This window comes from Mus caroli, unplaced genomic scaffold, assembly GCF_978045245.1.
Source record: "Mus caroli unplaced genomic scaffold, Mus_caroli_1 scaffold_9, whole genome shotgun sequence".
NCBI classification, from domain to species: Eukaryota; Metazoa; Chordata; class Mammalia; order Rodentia; family Muridae; genus Mus; species Mus caroli.
In genome coordinates, this window is record NW_028227264.1 from 121,441,992 (window position 1) to 121,463,471 (window position 21,480).

Consider the following 21,480-nt stretch of genomic DNA (forward strand, 5'->3'; position numbering starts at 1 on the left):
GTGAGGAGATTGTTTTCAGAATGAAGATGGCGTTGAGGTCATGTGAGAATGTCTTCCAGTTTAGGTGTGAGTTCAGATCTCTGCCTGAGAGCACACTCCCCTCCTCACTGGACCAGGAACCACCCTTATCTCCTCTCAGGGACCACGCCCACCTCCTCCCAGGGACCACGCCCATCTCCTCCCAGGAACCACGCCCATCTCCTACCAGGAACCACGCCCACCTCCTCCCAGGGGCCACGCCCACCTCCTCCCAGGGACCAAGCTCACCTCCTCGCTTTCGATCTTGAGTGTGGCCAGTCGGGACTGCAGCTGTTGGTTCCTGAGCATGAGCTCCGCCTGGACGGGCTGCTGGGCGCTGACCTGACACACCTGACAGTGCAGAAGGAGACAGTGCAGTTATGGCACCACCGATCAGCCTTAGACCCATGAGTCTTATTGATTCTGGGTGTGAACGTGTGTCTGTTTGCATGTGTCTTCCTGGTTGTGTGCGCGCAGGGTGCGGCGGTCAACTCGGGGTGTCTATTGCTCTCCAGATTGTTTTGAGATGGTCTCTCACTGAACTCAGAGCGTATCATGTCTGCTAGACTGCCTGGCTTGCTGGCAAGCCCCTGGAACTGCCCGTCTTTGTCTACCCACCCCGTTGCCGCCCTTAGCCATGGGGTTACAAGTCTGCCAGGCCTTTTTATGTGGCTTCTGGGGATCACTGCCCACCAAGCCCGCCGGTCTCACACTTACTTAAGCCTGGACATGACATACAGGAGTCATGTCAACTCCCATGATTCCCACTCTTCCAGTTATAAGTATACTTTTTTGTTAGTTTTTTTGAGACAGAATCTTATTATGTAGCCCAGGCTGACTTTAAACTCAAACACTTCCCATTTCTGCTTCCCGAGCGGTAGGACAGACGTATGCCACCGTGCCTGGCTACGTCTTTACTTTTAACAGCCATCCTGAAGCTTGACCTTTAAACAGACTTGGACAACAGCAGCAAGCACGGGAGGCAGCTGTGGCCTGGTGCTCTTGGCGAAGGCAGCCGCTGTAGGAGGCTCTGTTCTGCAGGCAGCAGGGCCTGAGACTGAGAGCCGATGAGGACAGCGTACTTTCTGGATCCTGATGATGGGGCAGAGGGCAGAGGGCAAGGGGCAAAGGCTGATCTGGGTGGATTGTACAAGCCTAAGGAAAGGGGTTGCAGGGCTCTGCAGCCAGGCACTTGTACCTCAGTCTCAGTTCTGCCTCCTACCCAAGCTGTATGACTTCCTAGTCATGGGGCTGCTGTGAGCATGAACTGAGACCATGTATAAGATGCAGAGCAGTCAAAAAGTGCAAGCATCTTTCAACCATGGCTCCCAGATGGTATCAGCTAAATCCCACGATCTGCCACAGGCGTCATGAGGTGTTGGAAGAAGAAATCCTGGGCAAGACGTCAACGGTAGATTTGGTTAAAATGAAGGCATCATTAAAACTGCATAGGAAACAAATGTTTTCTTTTTATCCTCCTTGCCACAGAGATGTTCCTGGCTGACAAAGGGGATCTGATGCCTTCCTTTCACCTCTGTGGGCATTGCCTTCAGGACACACATGCACACGCACGTGCACATGTACATACATGTGTGCATGCACACACACACACACACTTGACACTAACTCTTAAGAAAGAGTGCAAGGTACTCTTTAAGAGTGTGGTAGTTTACAGTATAATCTCTGAAGTTGGGGGACAGAAGGATCAGGAGTTCAAAGGCAGCCAAGGCTACAGAGTGAGCCTGACGCTATTATCCTGGCCTATAAGAGGCTCTGTCTCAAAAAAAAAAAAAAAAAAAGAAAAGAAAAGAATTATATGGCATAATAAATGGCATGCGAAAAGACAACCGACTCATTGCAAAAGAAAAGGGAGTCACCAACCTCATCACCCATGTGAGACTGAAACTCGAATTTCATTGGCGGGCAGAACGCCGCAGGGTACATCTCCATGAACCTCTGCTTGTCACTCCTGGGCTCTAAATTGTCCACAGCATTTTCAATGATGTCTAAGCCTTCGTGTCTGGAGGTTTCAAGGTTGTACTCCGCCGAGAGGTATGTTCTGAGGGCTCTGTTCAGACTTGCATGGTAGCCGAGATCACAGCACTGGACAACAAACAAGAACACCCAGATATAAATGTCAATTCAAAACTGGTTAAAGACCTACGTGTGTGACCTGTGAGCACAAGACTCCGAAGATGATCACGATGTTGGATTGGACATGGGGTTCCTGTGTATAACACCAGAAGCACCTGAGGAATCAAAGAGATGTTCGACTGGGTTCCATCAAAATTGATGGTTTTCACCATTCACAAGACACTATCAAGCCACTGAAAGAACTGACGAACCAGAATGAGGAAAGTGTTCGTAAAGAGACTTGGGTCTAGAATATATAAAGAACTCCTATAATCCAACAATTCAAATTGGTCCGTGAGAAGAGAGGAGTCTCTGGGTAGCGACCAATGAGGACAGCAGAGAAGTGGTTGGGGCAGTGTTATCAAAAGATGCTGGAGACCCTTGGTTATCAGGGAAACACAGAGCAAAACGATAACAAGAATGGGCTAGAGGTGACTCTGCAGTCACAAGCACTTGTTGCTCTTGCAAAGGATATATGGGTTTGGTTGAGAGCACCCATATGGTGGCTCACAACCATCTGTTAATGCCAGGTTAGGGGATCTGATGCCCTCTTCTGGCCTCTGTGGGTACTGCATTCACGTGGTTCTCAGACACACATAAGGGCAAAAACATTCATACACATAAAAATAAATGAATCTTAACAAAAAAGACAATGACAGCAAGCACTAGGAGGAATGTGGGCAAACTGGAACCTTCATACACCATTGGCAGGAGTATAAAGTGGTATAGTCACTTGGTAAACAGTTGCGCAAAAGGTGAAACACAGGGTTATTCCAAGACTCTGGGCTGGGGAAGATGCTTTTTGGGTAGCAGCACTTTGGTGTATAAGCAGAAGGGACCTGAGTCCACACCTCACCACATGTGAAAACCAGAATGTGGCCACACATGCCTGCAACCTTCACACAGTGGGGGGTGTTCAGACAGGACGTGTGCTAGGGACAGCTAGCTCTGGGTTCAGTAGAGACCCTCACTCAAAAGAATTGGATGGAGAGTGATAGGTGGTGGTCCTGTTGTATCTACATGCATATAGACTACACACACATATGCACACACACATGCATACATGTGCACGAGCATACATGCACACATAGATGTACACACATGCTCACAGGGTCAGAAAAAAAACCTGTCCTAGGTATGTATGTGGGATGAATGAAAATAACTTGCCCCTGAATAGTTATAGCAGCTCTAATCATAGCAACAATGTGAAAGAAATGTCTACCAGTCAATGAATCTATAAACAGATTGTCATACAACCATACGTTAGAATAGTATCATTCATCCATAGAAAGTAACAGAATATGAATCCATGTTGCACCATGCATGAACTTTAGAAATGTACTATGTAGAAGAAGTCAGTCACAAATAAGCCTATGCATTGTATGAATCCGTTTTTCTAAAGTAGAGAACAGAGACAGAAGATGTCTCCTGCTGGGGGTGGGGGCGGGGTGGAAGAATTGGAGAGGTAATTGCTGAGGGGTGCAAGATTTCTTTTAGGAATAATAAAAATGTTCTAAAATTGGCTGTAGTGATGGGCACACGTTCTCTGGAAGTACTAAATGCCAACTGTAGACTTTTGGTGCGTGAGCGGAGTGGTATGTGAATTATACATAATAAAGCTATCAAAAATGTAACAGCACAATACAACAGAGGAAGGAAACAATGAAGAATTGCATCCAAGTTTCATTCACTCAACGCTGTGACTGATACAGCAATTTATTCAAACCCTTCTAGGAGACAAATATGCTAAGTGAGATTTAAGATTTGCATATTTTATTGACGGACTCAAGACTAATTCGGATTTGTAGAAGGGAACAGGCTTGAGTCTGTCAAAATACTCAGAAATCCCTTCCCTTTAACTCCCAGCATAAAATTCTTAAATGGAGATGGTTGCTAAAGTCCTCTTACTATAGACAGAATTTGTTTCATACTTGGGGCTGAAGAGATGGTTCAGAAGTTAGGAGGAGTGGGGTTCAAGTCCCAGCCTCTACCTGGGTGGTTCACAAGCGTCTGAAACACCAGCTGCAGGGGAATTCCACGCCTCTGGCCTCTTCAGGCACCTGCAATCACATGCTTATACCGCCACACAGACACAGATATGTAATTAAAACTAGAAGTAATTTTTAAGGAAAGAGCTGCTTTGATGTTCCCCCTCCTCCCTGAGTCTCTTGCGTCCTAAGGGAATATGATTTAAAAGGAGTATGTAAGTCTGGAAATGAGCCAGCCATTACTGACAGCAGAATGTTGGATTTGGATATATGAAAAGGAGGAGAAAGAGGAAGAAGAGGAGGAGAAAGAGGAGGAGGAGAAAGAAGAGGAGGAGAGAGAGGAGTAGGAGGAGGAAGAGGAGGAGGAGAAAGAGGAGGAGAAGAAAGAGGAGGAGGAGGAGGAGAAAGAAGAGGAGGAAAAAGAGGAGGAGGAGGAGGAAGAGGAGGAGGAGAAAGAGGAGGAGGAAGAGGAGGAGGAGGAGAAAGAAGAGGAGGAGAAAGAGGAGGAGGAGGAAGAGGAGGAGGAGGAGGAAGAGGAGGAGGAGAAAGAGGAGGAGAAGAAAGAGGAGGAGGAGGAGAAAGAAGAGGAGGAAAAAGAGGAGGAGGAGGAGGAAGAGGAGGAGGAGAAAGAGGAGGAGGAAAAGGAGGAGGAGGAGAAAGAAGAGGAGGAGAAAGAGGAGGAGGAGGAAGAGGAGGAGGAGAAAGGAGGAGAAGAAAGAGGAGGAGGAGAAGAAAGAGGAGGAGGAGGAGGAGGAAATCTCTTAAAGAGGAACCTTTAAACATAATTTTAAATAGACAAAACCAGGTCATCTCTGTATTGCTCTAATGAAGTTAGTCGATTCACCTTGATTCAATTCAAATCATCAATGGGTCAGGTGCCAGGGATTACACTAGGCTCCAGGCACTTTAAGGCTGGGTCACAGCAAAACACTTCCATCCTAAAGGAAGCTGTTCACTGGCTTGCTACGAAGATGGTAGGAGACGGGGCTCACAGGTACAAAGAGCAGGCCCCCCAGGCCAGGAAGCGTCAACCAGCCTCTGGGAAGGGAAACAGCAAACGCTAATCTGGAGGCTCAGTGGCGGTGCACACTTAGCACGAAGAAGGCCCTAGGTGAGCGTTCCCCGGGCCAGCAGTGAGCACTTTGTCCTTCCAGCTTCAGATTCCAAACTATTAAAATGGAGACTTTAAAGCAAAGTTACTTCAAAATCTTGTTGCTCAAAATGTGATCAGCAGCAATAGCTTCACGAGGGGCTCGTTAGAATCCTGGGCTTGGGATAGGACTCGGCAGGTGTCGGGGCTTGCTGCCAAGCCTGGCGATCTGAGGTCGAGCTCCTGGACCCCCCACATTGGGGAATGATAGAACTGGCTTCTACAGGCTATTCTCTGATCTCCACACATTTGCCATGGCCTGTGCTCCACGTAGATACACAATCACACATTAAAAAAAAAAAAAAAACAAACAAACCTTAAACTGTTTAAAAATACAGACTATTTAGCTCTACCCCTGACTCGTTAATCTGCAGTTTAAGAAGGATGCATAGTTGAATGATTAAACACTGGAGACACTTCCCTAGAACACTCGAGTGTCCAGGTCTGTGACCCTGCCCTTTGGGGGCGCGGTTTCCCCAAGCTGACAAGAAGAGTTGATTATGATTTGATTTATAAAAATCGGCAAACAGCTATGATGTCACAAGCAATACAATTGTGAAATGCAGCAACTGGCTCACTACCATCCGTCTCTGGTGGAGTCAGCTGCGCCCAAATACAGAGAGAATGATTCATTTTGGTTAATTTGGAGATTCTAGGCTCAAGTGAACAAAGACTTCTTTTATTCCTCTTGCTTCCCCCAATCTATAACAGTCCCCTGCAGTTTTGTATACATCAGAGAGGTTGGGGGAAAAAGTAATCATTCTATCTCCCAATAACATCTTATTTTATAAAGACTCGGATTTGTAAAGGAAACTGGCCCCATTTCTTTAATATGTACTAGTGCTTAAAATCAGTCTACTATTCAGAATGAAGACAGCATCTTCCACCTGATCATACGGAAGCAAGAACTGCTGCTTCGCTGTGTAAGTAGTGATTCAGGTGGGAGGCTGAAATACAAAGAGGAGACTGAAACTGAGAAAGGCCTTTCACTCGGGACACAACCTGTGCTCCTTAGAGCTTAAAAGAGAAAGGGTGACTGGAGGAGAAGGGGAGGGAGGGAGGGGAGCAAAGACGGAAGGGAACAGAAGGGAGGGAGGAAGAAGAAAGGAAGGGGGGAGGGAGGGAGGGAGGAAGATAAAATGGAGGGAGGGCAGAAAGAATTCTGACCCCAACTACCAAACCAACTTGGTGATTTGAAGAGCAGCTACAAAGTTTCCATTATCCCCCCAACACTTCACTACACCAAAGGACAAAAGCCCTGTGGGTTTCTATTCCCAGTATAGCCAAGTGGATCCTGTCGGTGTGAGATCTGGTTTCACAATGGCTTCTTAATCAGACAGTGGAACAGACATCTGGCTAAGGAACTCCAGTTTTGCCTAGCAGGTACTTCTGGACTTTTCCCTCCTAGGCGTGAGGTGTCTGTGCGTGCGCATGCGTACTTCTGTGCTGGCTTCTGACAGGCAGTCTGTCTCGGGCCCCTATGGTGTTCATAGGTCCATAAAGCCACTTACTTAGTTGGCGTGAATCTCTTACTTCTGTTATGTAACATTTCCAAATTCTAGATTTCTCAAGCATCCTGAACTTAAAAGGAATAATAAACACGGGGTGGGGGTGGGGTGGGATAAGGCAGGGAGGGGAGAAGGTTCATCAGGGGCTGCTGAGAGCAAGCCTTGCCACAGAGGACTCTCTTTTTCTAAACCAGAAGCTGAAATGACATTGGATATGTTAGGACTCAAAGATATTTGGCTAAAAAGGTCTCAAGTCATTCTATGGTGCTTATGAATTATTAATGAGACGAGAAAGGCCAGCTTCTGCACAGAGAGCTGAGTTATAGCCCAAGCACATTCAATGATGAAAATACATAGGAAACCAATAAACTACTTCATTCACACAAAGCTCTGTTATTCTGGCAGATGAAGAACTCTAGATGAATGCACAACATCATAGACCCAAAAAGTGGGGGAGGAAGGGCTGTTGGAATCAAAAGCATGCATTAAAATAAAAAAACAACATATCTTCAGATGTTTGAAAATCCTAAGCACTGCCAAAATCCAGCATACTAGGAGTTAGTCTAAGAACAGCAGGCTAACCACAGCCCAAAGGGTTGCAACCAGTGTCCAAGGGAAGCTGAGATGAAGCATCAAGGACAATGACAAACACAATCACTTCGTGGACCCCAGCTCCCTGGAAGGCCCCTTGCTTTCCCTGCCTCTCTGCCCTCCTTAAAACAGGACAAGCCAAGGGCAGAAGGATTCTAAAAACAGCAGCTCTCGTGTGCCCACGAGTGGCTTTCGAAGGACGTGAGTCCAAAGTTCCCAGATTAGCAGGCAAGTGAAGGAGTCCCTGCTTTGGAATCTCCGTCTTCTCGTCCTCCATATTTCCATCTCGACATTTATTACTTTAACCCAGAAGCCATAGACACATTTTGTGAGAAATAAACATCCCATGGGGGTCAAGCCAGATACCTTAATTTTCACAAGCACATTTTATACATTTTATATTGTGCCTCTCAGGGTTTCTGAGTATCCTCAGAAAGTTGGCAATTCAATTCTTGTTGCTCTTCTATCAACTGTAGCCAAACGCTTAATAAAAACAAAGTGTCGAGTTTTCCCCTGAGCAATGGGAAGATCTCAATGGTACATCTCCTTACCAGGAATAGATACAAAGTAGGACCCAGGACTGATACTGACTGCTGATAGGTCCCAATGAACACCTTAACAGTCACCTGTTACCTGAAGCATCTCCCACCCACCAGACTCATTCTCTCAGGGGAAAAAAAAATTTTCTGTAACAAATGCAAATAAAATCAAGAGGAATGAGAGAGATCAGACACCATGAGCTCAAATACAGGCGATGCAGTAAATGTTATGGAAAGACTAAAGGGTCAGAGGAGTGTCAAGACTCCAGAAGGAAGCCTGCTGGTCTTTTATTTAGGGCAGTGGGTGTGTAATGTGCACTCGAGGAAGGATTGAATCTTGTAAAGTTCTGCAACAAAGCACACAGGCCCCAAGCAAGGAAGTGCACTGTGGTTTTGTGGGATAGAGAGCTCAGCACACTGAAGCTTAGCAAGTGATGGTAAGGTGTAGATGGAACTGGGAGGCAGGTGGGTACCAATTCATAATGGATAATTACAAATATTCAGCTCTTATGCTAAGGGTTCAGGAGACCTCTGAGAAATTTCAAACGTGTCTGATTTCTGACTTTTAGTACTCTGATAGTCTGGGAAGAGGATAGAGCTTTGGAAGCCATGAGTGTAGGTTGTGGGGATGCATTTCACGGAATGGATGGATGGACAGGAGGAGGCAACACAGGCAGGTGGTGAGGAGAAAGCCCAGGAGTCCAAACTTGTCATAAGAAGTGGGACGTAGGTTTGGAATCTTTACGAGGAAGAGATTGTGGGATTTGCTGATGCATTTTATGGGAGGAAAGTGGTAGCATTTCTTGGGGCATGGAAAATTACTAAGAAGAAAGCTGTCTGTATAGAGGGTGGGAAAGGTCGGGAAAAATAAATATTAAAGGTGCTTAGGGAGTTATGAATGTTCAGAATGCCCACACATGTGTACAACCGCTGACAGGAAAACTGATACACATATCCGGAGCCCGGGGAGAGGATCAGGGCTGATGATAGGAATCTAAGGGCCATCAATTAGATGCTACCAAGAGAAGAAGCAAAAGACAGAGATTTGGGGTCTCACCTTGGAGGCCTTTTGGCATTCAGAGATCCAGAGGAATATGGCCAAGCAAACACTGGAGACAACCACCACCAGTCCTTATTTAGGGACTTCCTTGAAGCAAAAGCCTGTGGCATCTCTGCTGGAAGAAACTTTAAAATGCTACATCCTTCAGTCACCTAATTCGTTTTGGTTTTTAAACACCGCTCAAAAATCACAATGGACTAAAACTATGTCTACATTAGTCTTCATGGTCAGTAGGATGCGTTAACCCAACGAACACAGTCTCTGTAATCTTTCTAATAAGAGTTCCGGTCTAATGGGGGAAATATGGTACCACTTTTTGGTAAGTTTTCCCAGATGACTCTTGATACCACCATGTGTGTGTGTGTGTGTGGGCATGGTCCTGACTAATTAAGGAAGGTGAACTCTGAATAAGTTGGTCTTTAGTGACATGTATGTTCCCAAGAGACAAAAAGATAAGGCTCAAAGTTTTAGCATAATTGATTTTTCAGAAATGATGGCATAAAGGCAGTGGGGGCTATGCACTGCAATCTAACTCCAGTCTCATTCTGTATAAGTGGCCAGGAACGCCACAGCATATACAGCCAATAAGCCAGTGTGTGAGAGATATCTGTGTGAAGAAAACTGGCCAGAGTAGCGAGTTATCTCCTGGAAGTATCACGTGAGAAAGACTCAACCTCCAAGCTTCCAAGGGAGCTGCGACTTTTTTTTCAGGAGAAACTAGAAAACAGAACTGTTTTGAAAGAGTAACAAATGATTATTCCTGGGCAGGTATTTGGTGACAAGGGACCAATAGCATTTTATCATTGAGGAATGCATCTTACAAGTGAGGGTCTGTATGAAAAGAGATCTGTATGGAAATACAGGCCTTTCCTGACAGAAATGGGGTTTTAGTCCCAATTATTTTTAAGAATTCTGAATTTACAGATTGAGGAATTTGATTATTAGGTTAAGGAACCCTACTGTCCAGACCTGCTTGCTTAGCTGGGCATGCCAGCGCAGGTGTTTAATCCCAGCACTCTGGAGGCAGTGGCAGGTGGATGTCCTCTAGTTCAAAGTCAAGTTGGTCTATACAGTGAGTTCTGGGCCAGCCAACCTACATTCTTGGCTGAGAAGGCTCAGGGAGCAAAGTGCTGGCTGCACAGGTGTGAGGCCTGAGGTTAAATCCCTAGAAGCCACACCATGCTGGATGTGGTGGTGAGGGTATTTTTAATCCCAGTGCTTTTGTGGTGAGATGAAAGCCAAGGTGAGAAAACCCCTGGAAGCTCTTGGGCCAGTCAGCCTGGCAAATGCAGTGGAAACAAGACAGTTGTTTCAAACAAAGCAAGGATGAAACCCAAGGTCATTCTCCAACTTCCACACATGTACCACAGCACACCCAAACTCAGACATTCATGAGTACACTCACATCATATGCACACACATGTACACACACGTTAAGAGCACTTGCTCTTGCTGAGGACCTGGGCTCAATTTCTCGCACCTATGTGGTGGTTCACAACCTCCTGACATAGTCCAGCTCTGGGGCACCTAGCCCACTCTCCTGACCTTCATGGGCACCAGGCATGTACGTGGTGCACATACATACATGCAGGCAAAACATTCATACTCATACAATCAATAAATCTAAGAACGGTATTGGCACTGTCTCAGAAGCTTCCCGTGTTGTTTCTCTGAGTCACAACCCCTCCTGGGCTTTTCCCTGGACAAGTATAGACACGCAGACTGTAGAAAAATAAAGTCCTTTTGTGTGAGTGCACTGTTAAAGAGTTGAGACGATCTCTTATAAAACTTGAACTTGTTGCGTGCGTACAAGCAAGTTTAGAGTGTGCCTGGGGCCAGAGATGTCTACTCATTGTTAGGACTTAGCATTGATGTGTTTTCAAACCAAAACAACAACAGCAGCAGCAACAACCACCAGAAATGATACTCAGATAACAGCCAAGCTACCATAGTCTTCACCAAATTATCTGGCGTATCAAAAGTTGTTATAATACTTAATACCTTACATTTATACTGATTAAAACATCGATTTACCTACAAACCTTATTAAAGTCATGTGCTCAATGACAAGAATCATCATAAAATGAATCTATTGATCTCAAAAGGCACAATTAAGACCTTAAGACTGATTCAAGTCCTAGCATGGGTCTAGTCATTTTATTTTTAAGGTATTAGATTTTCCTGCTCTGAAAGGCATTTCTGAAAGAGGAAGAACAGACTTACAAATTCAGGTATTGATGAATAAAGGCAATACTCACTCAAGACAGAAAAATTAGCATCATTAAATAATTTTTAAGTATCCAAAAATCTCCAAAAGATTTTTTTAAAAAATGATTTGAACAGGCCTATGAAAGTTTTGCACTGGTTATTAAAGTTTTTAGCCTTTGAAGTTAAAAGGAGGATACTGAATTAATCAGGGAATCATTGATATACATTTAAATGGATTTATCTGAAGTGCTTAAATTTCATCAAAGTAACCTTAATTTCCTTTAATTTACGTTATTAATTTATACCCTAAGGAAGGATTTTGCTAACGAAAAGTAAATTATGGTTCAGGGTGTCGTCAGCTTCCGAATCACTACATCTTCACAAAATCCAGACTTGAGAGACTTTACAACATCTTTGTCCGTTGTAAGGGGAAAGTGTGTAACTGCACTGGGGAATCAGAGCCACAGCTCGCCAGGCTGATTTTAACACAGCTACCAGGGAGTTAAAGCACAGCTGTTACGTAAGCTGAAGCCGCATCATTCACGAGGTGGCCTCCTGCGAAGTGGTCTGTTTGAACTCATGGAGCCTTTCCTTAAAGGTCTTCTTGTAGAAAACATAAAGTGGGTGCAGAGACACAGTGACATACTGGACAGAGAGGTGACCAGACAAACCTAGAAGCAGAGGCTTCAATGCATATCTGTCCATGTTTCCTCAGCAAGCGTTCTGACAAGTAAGAAAAAACCTAAATAACTAAGGTCTATATTTCCCAAGGGAGGCATCCTGCACGACCCTCAGCTTGGTGTGATCGGGACACAACAGCTGGATTGTTTAATGAAACACAGTTTGGGGTGGGAAGTGGGAAGGCAGCCTGATTATTAAATGAAACAAAGCTCCACTGAGACAGGAAGATGGAAGCCATTAGTGGGGGCAAGGGCAGGGAAGACAGTATGGAAAATATGATTCCATATCTCCTTGTGTAGCCTGTGCACGTGTGTGTGGGCACAGCGAGTCTGAGTTGCATCAGTGATAATCTTGGACATAGAACATGATGATGCGTTTTATCACGGCTTGCAGCATTTAAAATTTTCTATGCAATGTATGTGCTTGCCTTGTACTGATAAAATAATTAAAATTACATATTCTATGGAAAAATCCCTGACTCTTGTCATTTGAATAGGCCTACTTATGACCATCCATCAGAGCAAATTTGTTAGATATGGATGTTGGATGTTAAAGATAGAGGAACTAAAGATTTGTATAAAAAGGCCCTCGCCTCGATTCTCTGATTTTATGACGCAATGACTCCTTGAGATGCATTTATTGTCTTTCATGTCATTTCAGCTGTCCTGACTTCCTCTTGTTGGAGACATAGCAATTTTCCCCATTAATATCATTAACATCAGATAGCTCAGAATAAAACGTACATTGTTAAATAAGCCCACACGACATAAACCTTTGCATAATAATCAAACTCTTTCTTTTCTACCAGGAGGGTCAAACATAATGGGTTTTAGGATCAGTACCATATATGCAAAATAGGATCCTATGAAATAAGCGGCCATTTTAGAATGTCCACTGCTTGAAAAAAAAATCGAGTCAAGGAACAGAAAAGTTATTTTCTTTCAGCTTAGAGCGCTTGGTTTCGGCAGATTCCGACAGGAAACCAACTACATATCATTTCTTTCAAACTTCAGCTTTAAGCCACACCTTTTGGAAACTGTTCACATTTTTAAGATTCTAACTTTTGAAAAAACTGAAAATCACTTGGCACATTTAAGGGTTATCTATTTAGAGAAGAGCCAATTAGAGCTGGAGGTTGAAAGTGTTCTAGTTTGGGGTCTCGGGAGATGGCTCATTAGGCAAAGTGTTTGCTGCTCAAGCGTGAAGACCAGAGTTTGGATTCCTAGGACCCCTACGAAAAGAGCAGGGTCTCACTATGTCCAGATGTCTCAACTGGCCTGGAACTCACTCTGTAGACAAGGCTGGCCTCAAATTCACAGAGATCCACCTGCCTCTGCCTCCCTAGTGCTGAGACTAAAGGTGTGCGCCACTATGCCTGGCTATCTTATGTTTCTTTATTGTACTATCAGCACTTACTTTAAATATGTGCACATCTGTCTGTCTGTCTCACACACGCACACCCAGATACACATATATACCAACTCACTTGTCGTTTGTCTCTCAACACACATTTAAAAAGCACAACAGTATGGACTTCATTTTGTTTACTGACGAATTTCCAGAGTCGAGACGGATGCTCGACGAAGGTTATGTCGAACTCTTTCACCCCAATAAATACTATAAGCTGTAGACTGAGCACATAGCACACATGACTTAAGTCCTCAGCACTTAGTTCATAAGTGTTTAACATGTGCAAGGCCCTCGGTTCTATCCCAGAAACCTCAGCATGCGTTTATAAATATATATGCATTGGACATACTTATCTATGAATGCATCAAGGGACTTAGGTGTAGATAGTTGTGAAATGCTCGACCAGCATTTGTAGGGCCTTGCACTGGATCCCTAGCACTGACAAACCAATGACCCCAAACCAACCCAGAAAAGGCATGCCCAGTGCTGATTCGGTACTTGGTAGGCACGAAAGAAATCCTTTGCAATATGTGGAGCGTTTTTCTCATGTTGAAATTGGCTTAGCCCTGTCCCTTAATTGACTATTAAAATAGCTACGAACTAAGCAAAAAAAAAGCCTGGGGAGAAGTGAGATGGAATTACATCCTCCTATGTTTCAGCTGCTTTGTAGAAACCTTAAAGTTCGAAAATACAGAGATGAAATTACTTTTATTCTGGAAGCCTAAACGGTATTTTTATAGAAGGAATCTAGCATGTGTCTTACAGAAACCAAAGCAGGGCTTCTTCAGAGTGTTGAAAAAAGTATTAAAAACCACCATAAAGTTTCTGCATTTTAAACACAACAACAACAACAACAACAACAACAACAACAACAACAGGTAGTTACCTGACGGAAATGTTTATAACAAAAGAGGAAAAAATGCTCTGTGTTCCTTATAATGTTCTCTGTTATAACGTTATGGCATAAGGTTGTTTCGTGACTTCAGTAAAAAAGGGGACATCACATTATAGAGTTAATAACTAGCAACATTTTCCTCTACCAATGAATCTTTTGTTTAAAAAAGTCTCAAACCAGGGGCTAGAAGATGGTTGCTCTTGCAAAGGCCCTGAGTTCAGTTCCTAAGGTCCACATGGTGGCTCACAACCACCTGTAACTCCAGCTCCAGGGGATCTGCCGCTCTCTTCTGGCTTCTTCAGCTACTGCATGCACATGGCACACGTAAACGCACGCAGACACATATACACATACATTAAATAATTCCATTAAAAGGCCTAAACTGTGGTCCTGAAATAGTGACATAACAACTTGAATTTACCCTCAACAAGTAGAGTTGCTTTAACCTTCTGTAACTTTTGAGTATTATAATCTACTACAAACTATAATAATATGATATCGTAAAACTGATATAACCAATGCAGAGCCATGTGTGTGCCTATGGGACCAGCGACTGCTCACAACCGCTCTTGCTCTGCTCACGTGGGCATGCACGTGGTCGTGTTCTGCAATTGCTACTCCATGTCTTTCTGCTGGCTCCTGGAGGCGCGGGCGTTTTATCTGTTTCACCTCTATAATTTCCTATGGTGCTAGCACAATGACGGGGCCAGTCTGTGTGTTTTTTTGATGAAAGAATCAATGGTGGACTGTGACCGAGGATACATGTTTGGAGAGCTGTAACGACTGCTTTTTTACAGTATCTCCTATGACTAATGTGGCTTTCCTGCACTCTGTTTAGCGTCACTGGATTTACCATGACCGTAATAAAGAAGTCACCGTGAACTCATTTCCTCTACATCTGTCTTCTCTGCTTTGCATTTCAGAGGGTAGGGATAGAGGCGGCCCAGCATTTAAGAACACTGGGGCTCTAGGTGGAAGACCGAGATTCCTTCCCATCACCCATATGGTGGTCCACAGGTGTCTATATCTCTAGTTCCAGGGGATCTGATGCCTTCCTTTGACCTTTGAGGGCACCAGGCTCACACATGCCGGCCATGCATACATGCAGGCAAAACCACTCATGCATATAAAAACAAATACTGAATTTCAGATAGTAAGGACACTACGTGTGTTGTGGCCTCTTCGAGTTTCTTGTTTTATTTTGCTTTCTGGGTGCTGGGGAATCAAACTCGGGGTATCCCACAAGCTAGGGTTGTGATCTACTGCTCAAGATCCCAGCCTCAGTAAGTTCGAATCAATGCATACAGTCAGTTCTGTGGTACAGCATAATTTCAAAGCCACACTGTATTCTCTCTGGCTGAGTCTACCAGGAACACAGCTTCACACCTCACGGAAATTCAACAATTTGCTTTTATCAGCTTTAGGGCCGAGCTTTTTCACATGCATCTCATAGTTGATCCTTTTTCTTGAGCATTACACAAAATGAGCGACTCCAACGAATGCTGGCACTTTCCTCACTACTGAACGACAGCTGCCGTATCTAAGCCTTCGGGTACTTACGTCGATTAAGTCTGAAAGATCATGGATGTAGTACTTGAACACAGAGGCGTTGGTTGCTTCAAGTGTTAGGAGATACTCATTGCGGGCTTTGATCGATTTCAGCTTATTTTCTGAATATTTTGCTTGTCTCTGGGAATGAAGAAGACATGGGCATCAGGAGAGAAAGCAAAGTCATTTCGACGAGACAGAAACACACACAGATTTCCATTAATCTCAGCAATTTATTCCACATATAAAAAACGACCCTTTAGGTCCTTGGTGGAAAGTCCATTTCGAATGTGATTTAAATAACAAACTCAAGTCCGTCCCCCCCCCCCCCCCCCCCCGCCCCGGATCTGGGAAGAGCAACCATGCATTTGGGCTCTGGGCCCATTTTCACCAAACTCTCTTTGTTAAAATCCCAGTTCTCTGGATTTGCACTGAATACTTGGCACTCACCACAAAATGATGTCCAGCTGTTATGACATAATTTTTTATGTCTTAAACAATCCTCGCTCCCATGGGAGGAAATGCACGTCTTCTCGTAGTGATTCGCCATGTGTGTCTATTGCTGCTGTTATCAGGGCTTTGGGGACGGTACTGTCTCCTCAGACAAGGATCCCAGGGCTCTGGAATTTATTTCTAACCTACCTTTTCCTTCATTTTTTCAATTTTCTTCACAGAGCTCCGCCGCTGATGCCTCTCTTCCAGCCTAATGTGGAAGACCGGGTCGCCGGATCTCCCGATCTGCTTCTCCTCTTGTTTCTCGGCTTCTTTCAGCTTACTCTCTGCACTGATGCTCTCTGAGTGGTACATGTGGTAGGTTTTCATCACCTGTGGGAAAAAAGGACCCAAATTGTTAAAAACATGTCTGCCCATGGCTTTCAGAGTGAATGGGATCCGTATAAGGTGTGCATGTTAAAAATATCACCGGGGGTGGGGTGGGGTCGGGGGGGAAGGGGAAAGCCAGACTGTTAGTAAAATAGATGAATTATGGTCTCCTGCTTCCACATAAGCCAAACAAATATGCAGATTCACCTGCCAGAGAGAGACACATGGGGGACCATCTCTGATAACAATCGACTTACAGAGGCTTATGTGTGCTTCTCAACGCACTCGCAAAATTCTCTTAAGTGCAAAAGTGTTTAGCATTATGAATTGGAAGCATAAGCCGTCTATTCATGGATAAGTTTTAGCCTAACCCGAACTCCACATTAGTAGATTCCTTAAGGAATGTTCTTTAACAAAATCTATTTGTCAAAATACCAACATGAATACGAGGGTTCATACATAAGTTTTGTATAAAAATGGGTTTTCTGATCACAAAGTAATACTTTATATTCAACGTAAAAAAGTAAGTGGCATGGAAAAGGGCTTAACAAAATAGATGGAAAACAAGACCGGTACTAGTATACAGTCTTTTGCCTGTGATCAAACATACACATACCCTTCATTTTAAAATGCGACATATTATTTACCCAGTTAAAGTTTGGGATCAACCAATATGTACATTTTAAGGTGTCTTAAAATAAATATATTGTGGTGCAGAATTTGTTAGAATGGGTGCGGGGAGATGAGCATGCTTGCAAGTGTGAGTGTGTGTGTGCTTGTGAGTGTGTGTGTGTGTGCTTGTGAGTGTGTGTTGTGCAGTCATGTGTATGTGTAGTCATGTAGAGGCCAGAATCGGGTGGGTGTTTTTCTTTCATGTGTTTCCTGCCCTTATTCTTTTAAGACAGTGTTTCTTACTAAACCTACAATTCATAGACTTGGGTAGGCTGACTGGCCGATGGGCTTTAGGGATCCGCTGCCCCAGCCCTCCTCCCTCCTGTGAGTCCCCCCCTCCCCTCGTCCTCCTCCTTCCCATGGCTGCCCTCCTCCCTCCCGTGGCCAGCCTTTTAAGATTTGCATGAGTTCTGGGGTCTGAACTTCGGTACTCATGCTTGCACTGACTGAGTCTTCTCTCCATCCTGAGTCACCGAATGTTCCTCTAACATGTAAATTTGAGCCTGTACAGTGTTCCTGAATGACTGTGCATATGTAATCTGTTGGCTGTGTTAGGATCAGGCTACACTAAAACCCTTGGTGTGCAGACTGTCTTGGGAACAATACAAGCAATTAGTGTGTCAGTAAAACTGCAGGACATTTATGTTTTAGAACATTATGTTATGGAACATGAAGGTTTTATAATACATTTTTTCTCTAGGTACAATAGACTCATATACTAAATCTTCAATTATTAAAACCTTTGGTTATATGACTGCTACAAAAATGTTCATGGACAAACATGTATCCTATTTCCTGGGACAGTTTTCCTAAGGTAAAACCATAGTCTTAGAGAACACATACTTTTTTTTTTTCTCTTTTTTTGTGACTTTGAAATACACTGCTAAGTGTATACTCTTTAATTAAAAAAAAATAAAACAACAACAAAAAACCAAGCCAATCTCTAATCTCTCAAAGTACTGTAAATAACTAGCCTAGCTATTGAATAAGTATCTTCCTGGATAATAAAGGTATGCATTACAATTTAAATTAAAAACTTTTTATTTATATTTATTTGTTTATTTGTTTGTTTGTTACATGTGCAGCCGCCCAAAGAGGCTGGTGGCATCAGATCTTCCTGGAGTTAGAATTGTAGGCAGGCATAAACTGCCTTTTGTGGGTGCTGGGAACTGAACTGGGGTCCTCTGCAAGAGCTGTAAGTGCTCTCAACTAGTGCGCCTGCTCTCCAGTCTTAGCCTTAATTACCCCTTTAATATCTATTTATAATCTCTGCACTCCTACCTATAGAAGAATAATAGTAGTCAAGTTTTAAGAAATTTCCCCTGAAAATGATAGTTTTTTTCCATATAACTTCAACATGTAGGGTTAGGTATCTGGGGGAACTCTGAAGCCTTGTACTTTGTGCACAACTGTATTCACTAAGAGAAACAACGCATTTAGGCGTGGCACTCCACAGCGCCTGGGATGGGTCTGCAATCAGAGGGTAGATTTTATTTCACTTGTAAATAACAAAGCTATCCAGATTCGATTGTGTCACTGAGGTGTACCTGTTAAGAAGTTGAGGCAAAAGCAATGCTTTAAAGTAATAAGCCATCCTTTTCTCATTTGGAAAGATGGGTTTTTAAAATAGGCTGAAACCTGGATTAGAATAAATGAATTCATTTAACTTGAGTCGTGCAAAACTGCTATTCTCTGGGTTAGCAGGAAAGGCAGGAATCGAACACGTTCCTGTGGCCCGACAGCACGCTCTTGGGATGGGTGGAGGAGGGCAGCCTGGGGCTGGCGAGGAATCTTCCTTTCCGTGACTGCGGTCATCTCTCTAACCGTGTAAAGTCAGTAAGTAACAGCGAACTGGAGGAAAGCTTGGCTACACAGTACCGCAGCTTCTGCTGAGCCGTGGGCTATTGGAAAGTTGTCTGGTTTGGGTAATTACTGGGTCTGGAGGGGGCCCTGGTTGGCCTCTCTAGTTAAAGGCAAAGAAAATAGTATCAGGAAGCGGCTGGCAGCTGGAGAATGAGAAGGGAGTAACCCTGCAGCTGGCCAAACAGCAGTCAATGATCTACTACACACCTTGCCTTACAAGGCTTGCCTCTGTTTATATTCCCTGCCTGGGGCAAACCCACACACCATTTAGGCCTCCGGTGCCAGTTCTATCTTAGAATGACAGGAACCAGCATCCCACACATGCACACACGCTCCACTTGGAGTTGCTCAGCTCTCTACTTTCCTTGCTAATATGAAGCTAGAAATAACAACATCTACTCGGCTGGAGGGAGACACAGCCCAGACAGCAGTGGGCATCTGAGAGTTTCTTTATAATCCACCACTAAGAAAAAGACCTGCACTCCTAAGTCTTGTGCTATTTGGCTACTGAGGGTGGGGATAAACCAGCAATTTGCACAAACTAAGTCTAGTGTACAAGCAAGTAGACTGAGCCACCTGCCAGGGTGATGTGTGTTAAGAGGAGCGCATTTGAGTCTGAACTACTATAACATAGCATATATTGAGGGCAGGCGTTGTCAGACCATATCATACCGCAGCGGGGGCTTAGTCTGATAGACAGCTCAGGGTTACTTTACTTAGTCCAGTAAATAACTTCCTTTGTTTGGTTTTCCAGTTCGATTTGGGATTTCTGCTCTTCTTTAAAATGTTAAGATGGTTGAATTAAAAAAAAAAAAAAAAAAAGATTGGGAGAAAAAAAAAGTCCTCAAAACCTTCTGAGAATTTCTAATTGCAGATAATTCTGAGAATTTCTAATTGCAGATAATGAACACAAGTAGAAGTTGCATGATCCAAAAGGTAAGTTGACAGAAGTCAAATGCCTTTGAAATGGCACACAGACTCTCCTGTTTTTCAGAGGGGGAAAAAGAGCCTTTATATTTTTGAGGTACAGTTGAAACCTGTACTACGAAGGGGAAAAAAAATCGACGTCTCCTTCAGCGAATGCAAGCACATCCTTTGCATTCCAAATGGCCCCATGGGCACATCTCCATCCCAATGTAGTCTCAGAGCACATTTTCCGATTTGGATCCTTTCCTGCTAACAGTTCATGCATAATTCTCCACACAGGATCCTCGATTATCATTCCTGAATGGCAGGAAAAGTAGAGTCCAGGAGAAAGCGACCCTCAACAGGAACTGATTTTTATTTCTATATAATTTGTGTATAGGTGTGTGTCTGCTGTGTGTGTGTGTGTGTGTGTGCACGCACATGTGTATGGCATGTGTATGTGCAGGTGGACACATGAAGACCAGAGGAGGCATCCAGTGTCCTGTTCTATTACCTGCGTCCTATTTCCTCGAGACAGGGGCTCTCGGGAAATTTGGAGCTTGACCGGAAGGCAGAAGGAAGACCTCTGTTCCCCCGCAGTGGAGGGTTATAGGCACATGTGTGACCACACCTGAGATTTTATGTGGGATCTAGGGATTTTTACTCAGACCTTAGCCACGGAGCCATCTCCCCTGGCCCTCATTTCGGGGAATGTTCATGAGACAGGGGAATTTTCCATCATACCCTTTGCACTGACACTGTTGATTGGTCTCATGTTGAAAGGCCCATGCCATTTAACCAATACTACTCATATATTTTAAGTCATAATAATAATAATTAAAATACCTGAGCTGTATTTTAATATTCTATGAGAAATTATTACACATCTGAAAACTGCATGCATGTTGGGGAAAATCAGCGGATTTAAGCTATAGTTTCTACTTTTTGACTTGTGGCTCGGAAGTGAAAAGGCACAGATTGGAAGGACGGATCACTAACTACTAAGCGTGAAGACCATTTAATACCCCACTGACCTTATACAGCTATTGTGGGTTTCAAATTGTGTGCCAACAAGTACTAAACTTCACTGAGCATAGCACATATGTGTATGCCATATTTATAGCACATCGCCATCAGTTCAGAGAGATGCACATACACGTATGTGTATTTGGTCTACTAAGCATTATTAAATGCTCACGACCCGATAGACATTGCTTTAAGCACTTTGCTAATCTTCCTAGGCACTATTATGGGATAGGTGTCTTTCTTTTTCTTCCTGCTAACATTCTGACCCATCCTCCAAGGTGACCTTAAATCCCATTTCCTGTTCTATGGGCAGAGAAATCTTTTTCTTCCAACTATCTAGAGCCACTTACTGACGGCACACAGACTGCCTACCATGGGCCACAGGGTTCCATGTGCCATCTGGTACCAGGGCCTTTCTTGTAAAGTCAGATAGGATTCCAACAAGTGAATCCCGTGTGCCTT

The 21,480-nt window shown here is 43.9% G+C and overlaps 1 protein-coding gene across 4 annotated transcripts in view; it reads right to left on the minus strand.

Moving 5' to 3' along the window:
* Positions 1-21,480, minus strand: part of Srgap1 (SLIT-ROBO Rho GTPase activating protein 1) — a 279,875-nt gene that overhangs the window by 66,954 nt on the left and 191,441 nt on the right. For all 4 annotated transcript variants that reach the window (XM_021173833.3, XM_021173834.3, XM_085843214.1 and 1 more), the window contains 4 exons: positions 16,372-16,554; positions 15,742-15,870; positions 1,900-2,121; positions 268-369 (listed from right to left, as the gene is read on the minus strand). In XM_021173833.3, coding sequence (XP_021029492.1) covers positions 268-369; positions 1,900-2,121; positions 15,742-15,870; positions 16,372-16,554 — 636 coding nt within the window. The remainder of the gene's footprint in view (positions 1-267; positions 370-1,899; positions 2,122-15,741; positions 15,871-16,371; positions 16,555-21,480) is intronic.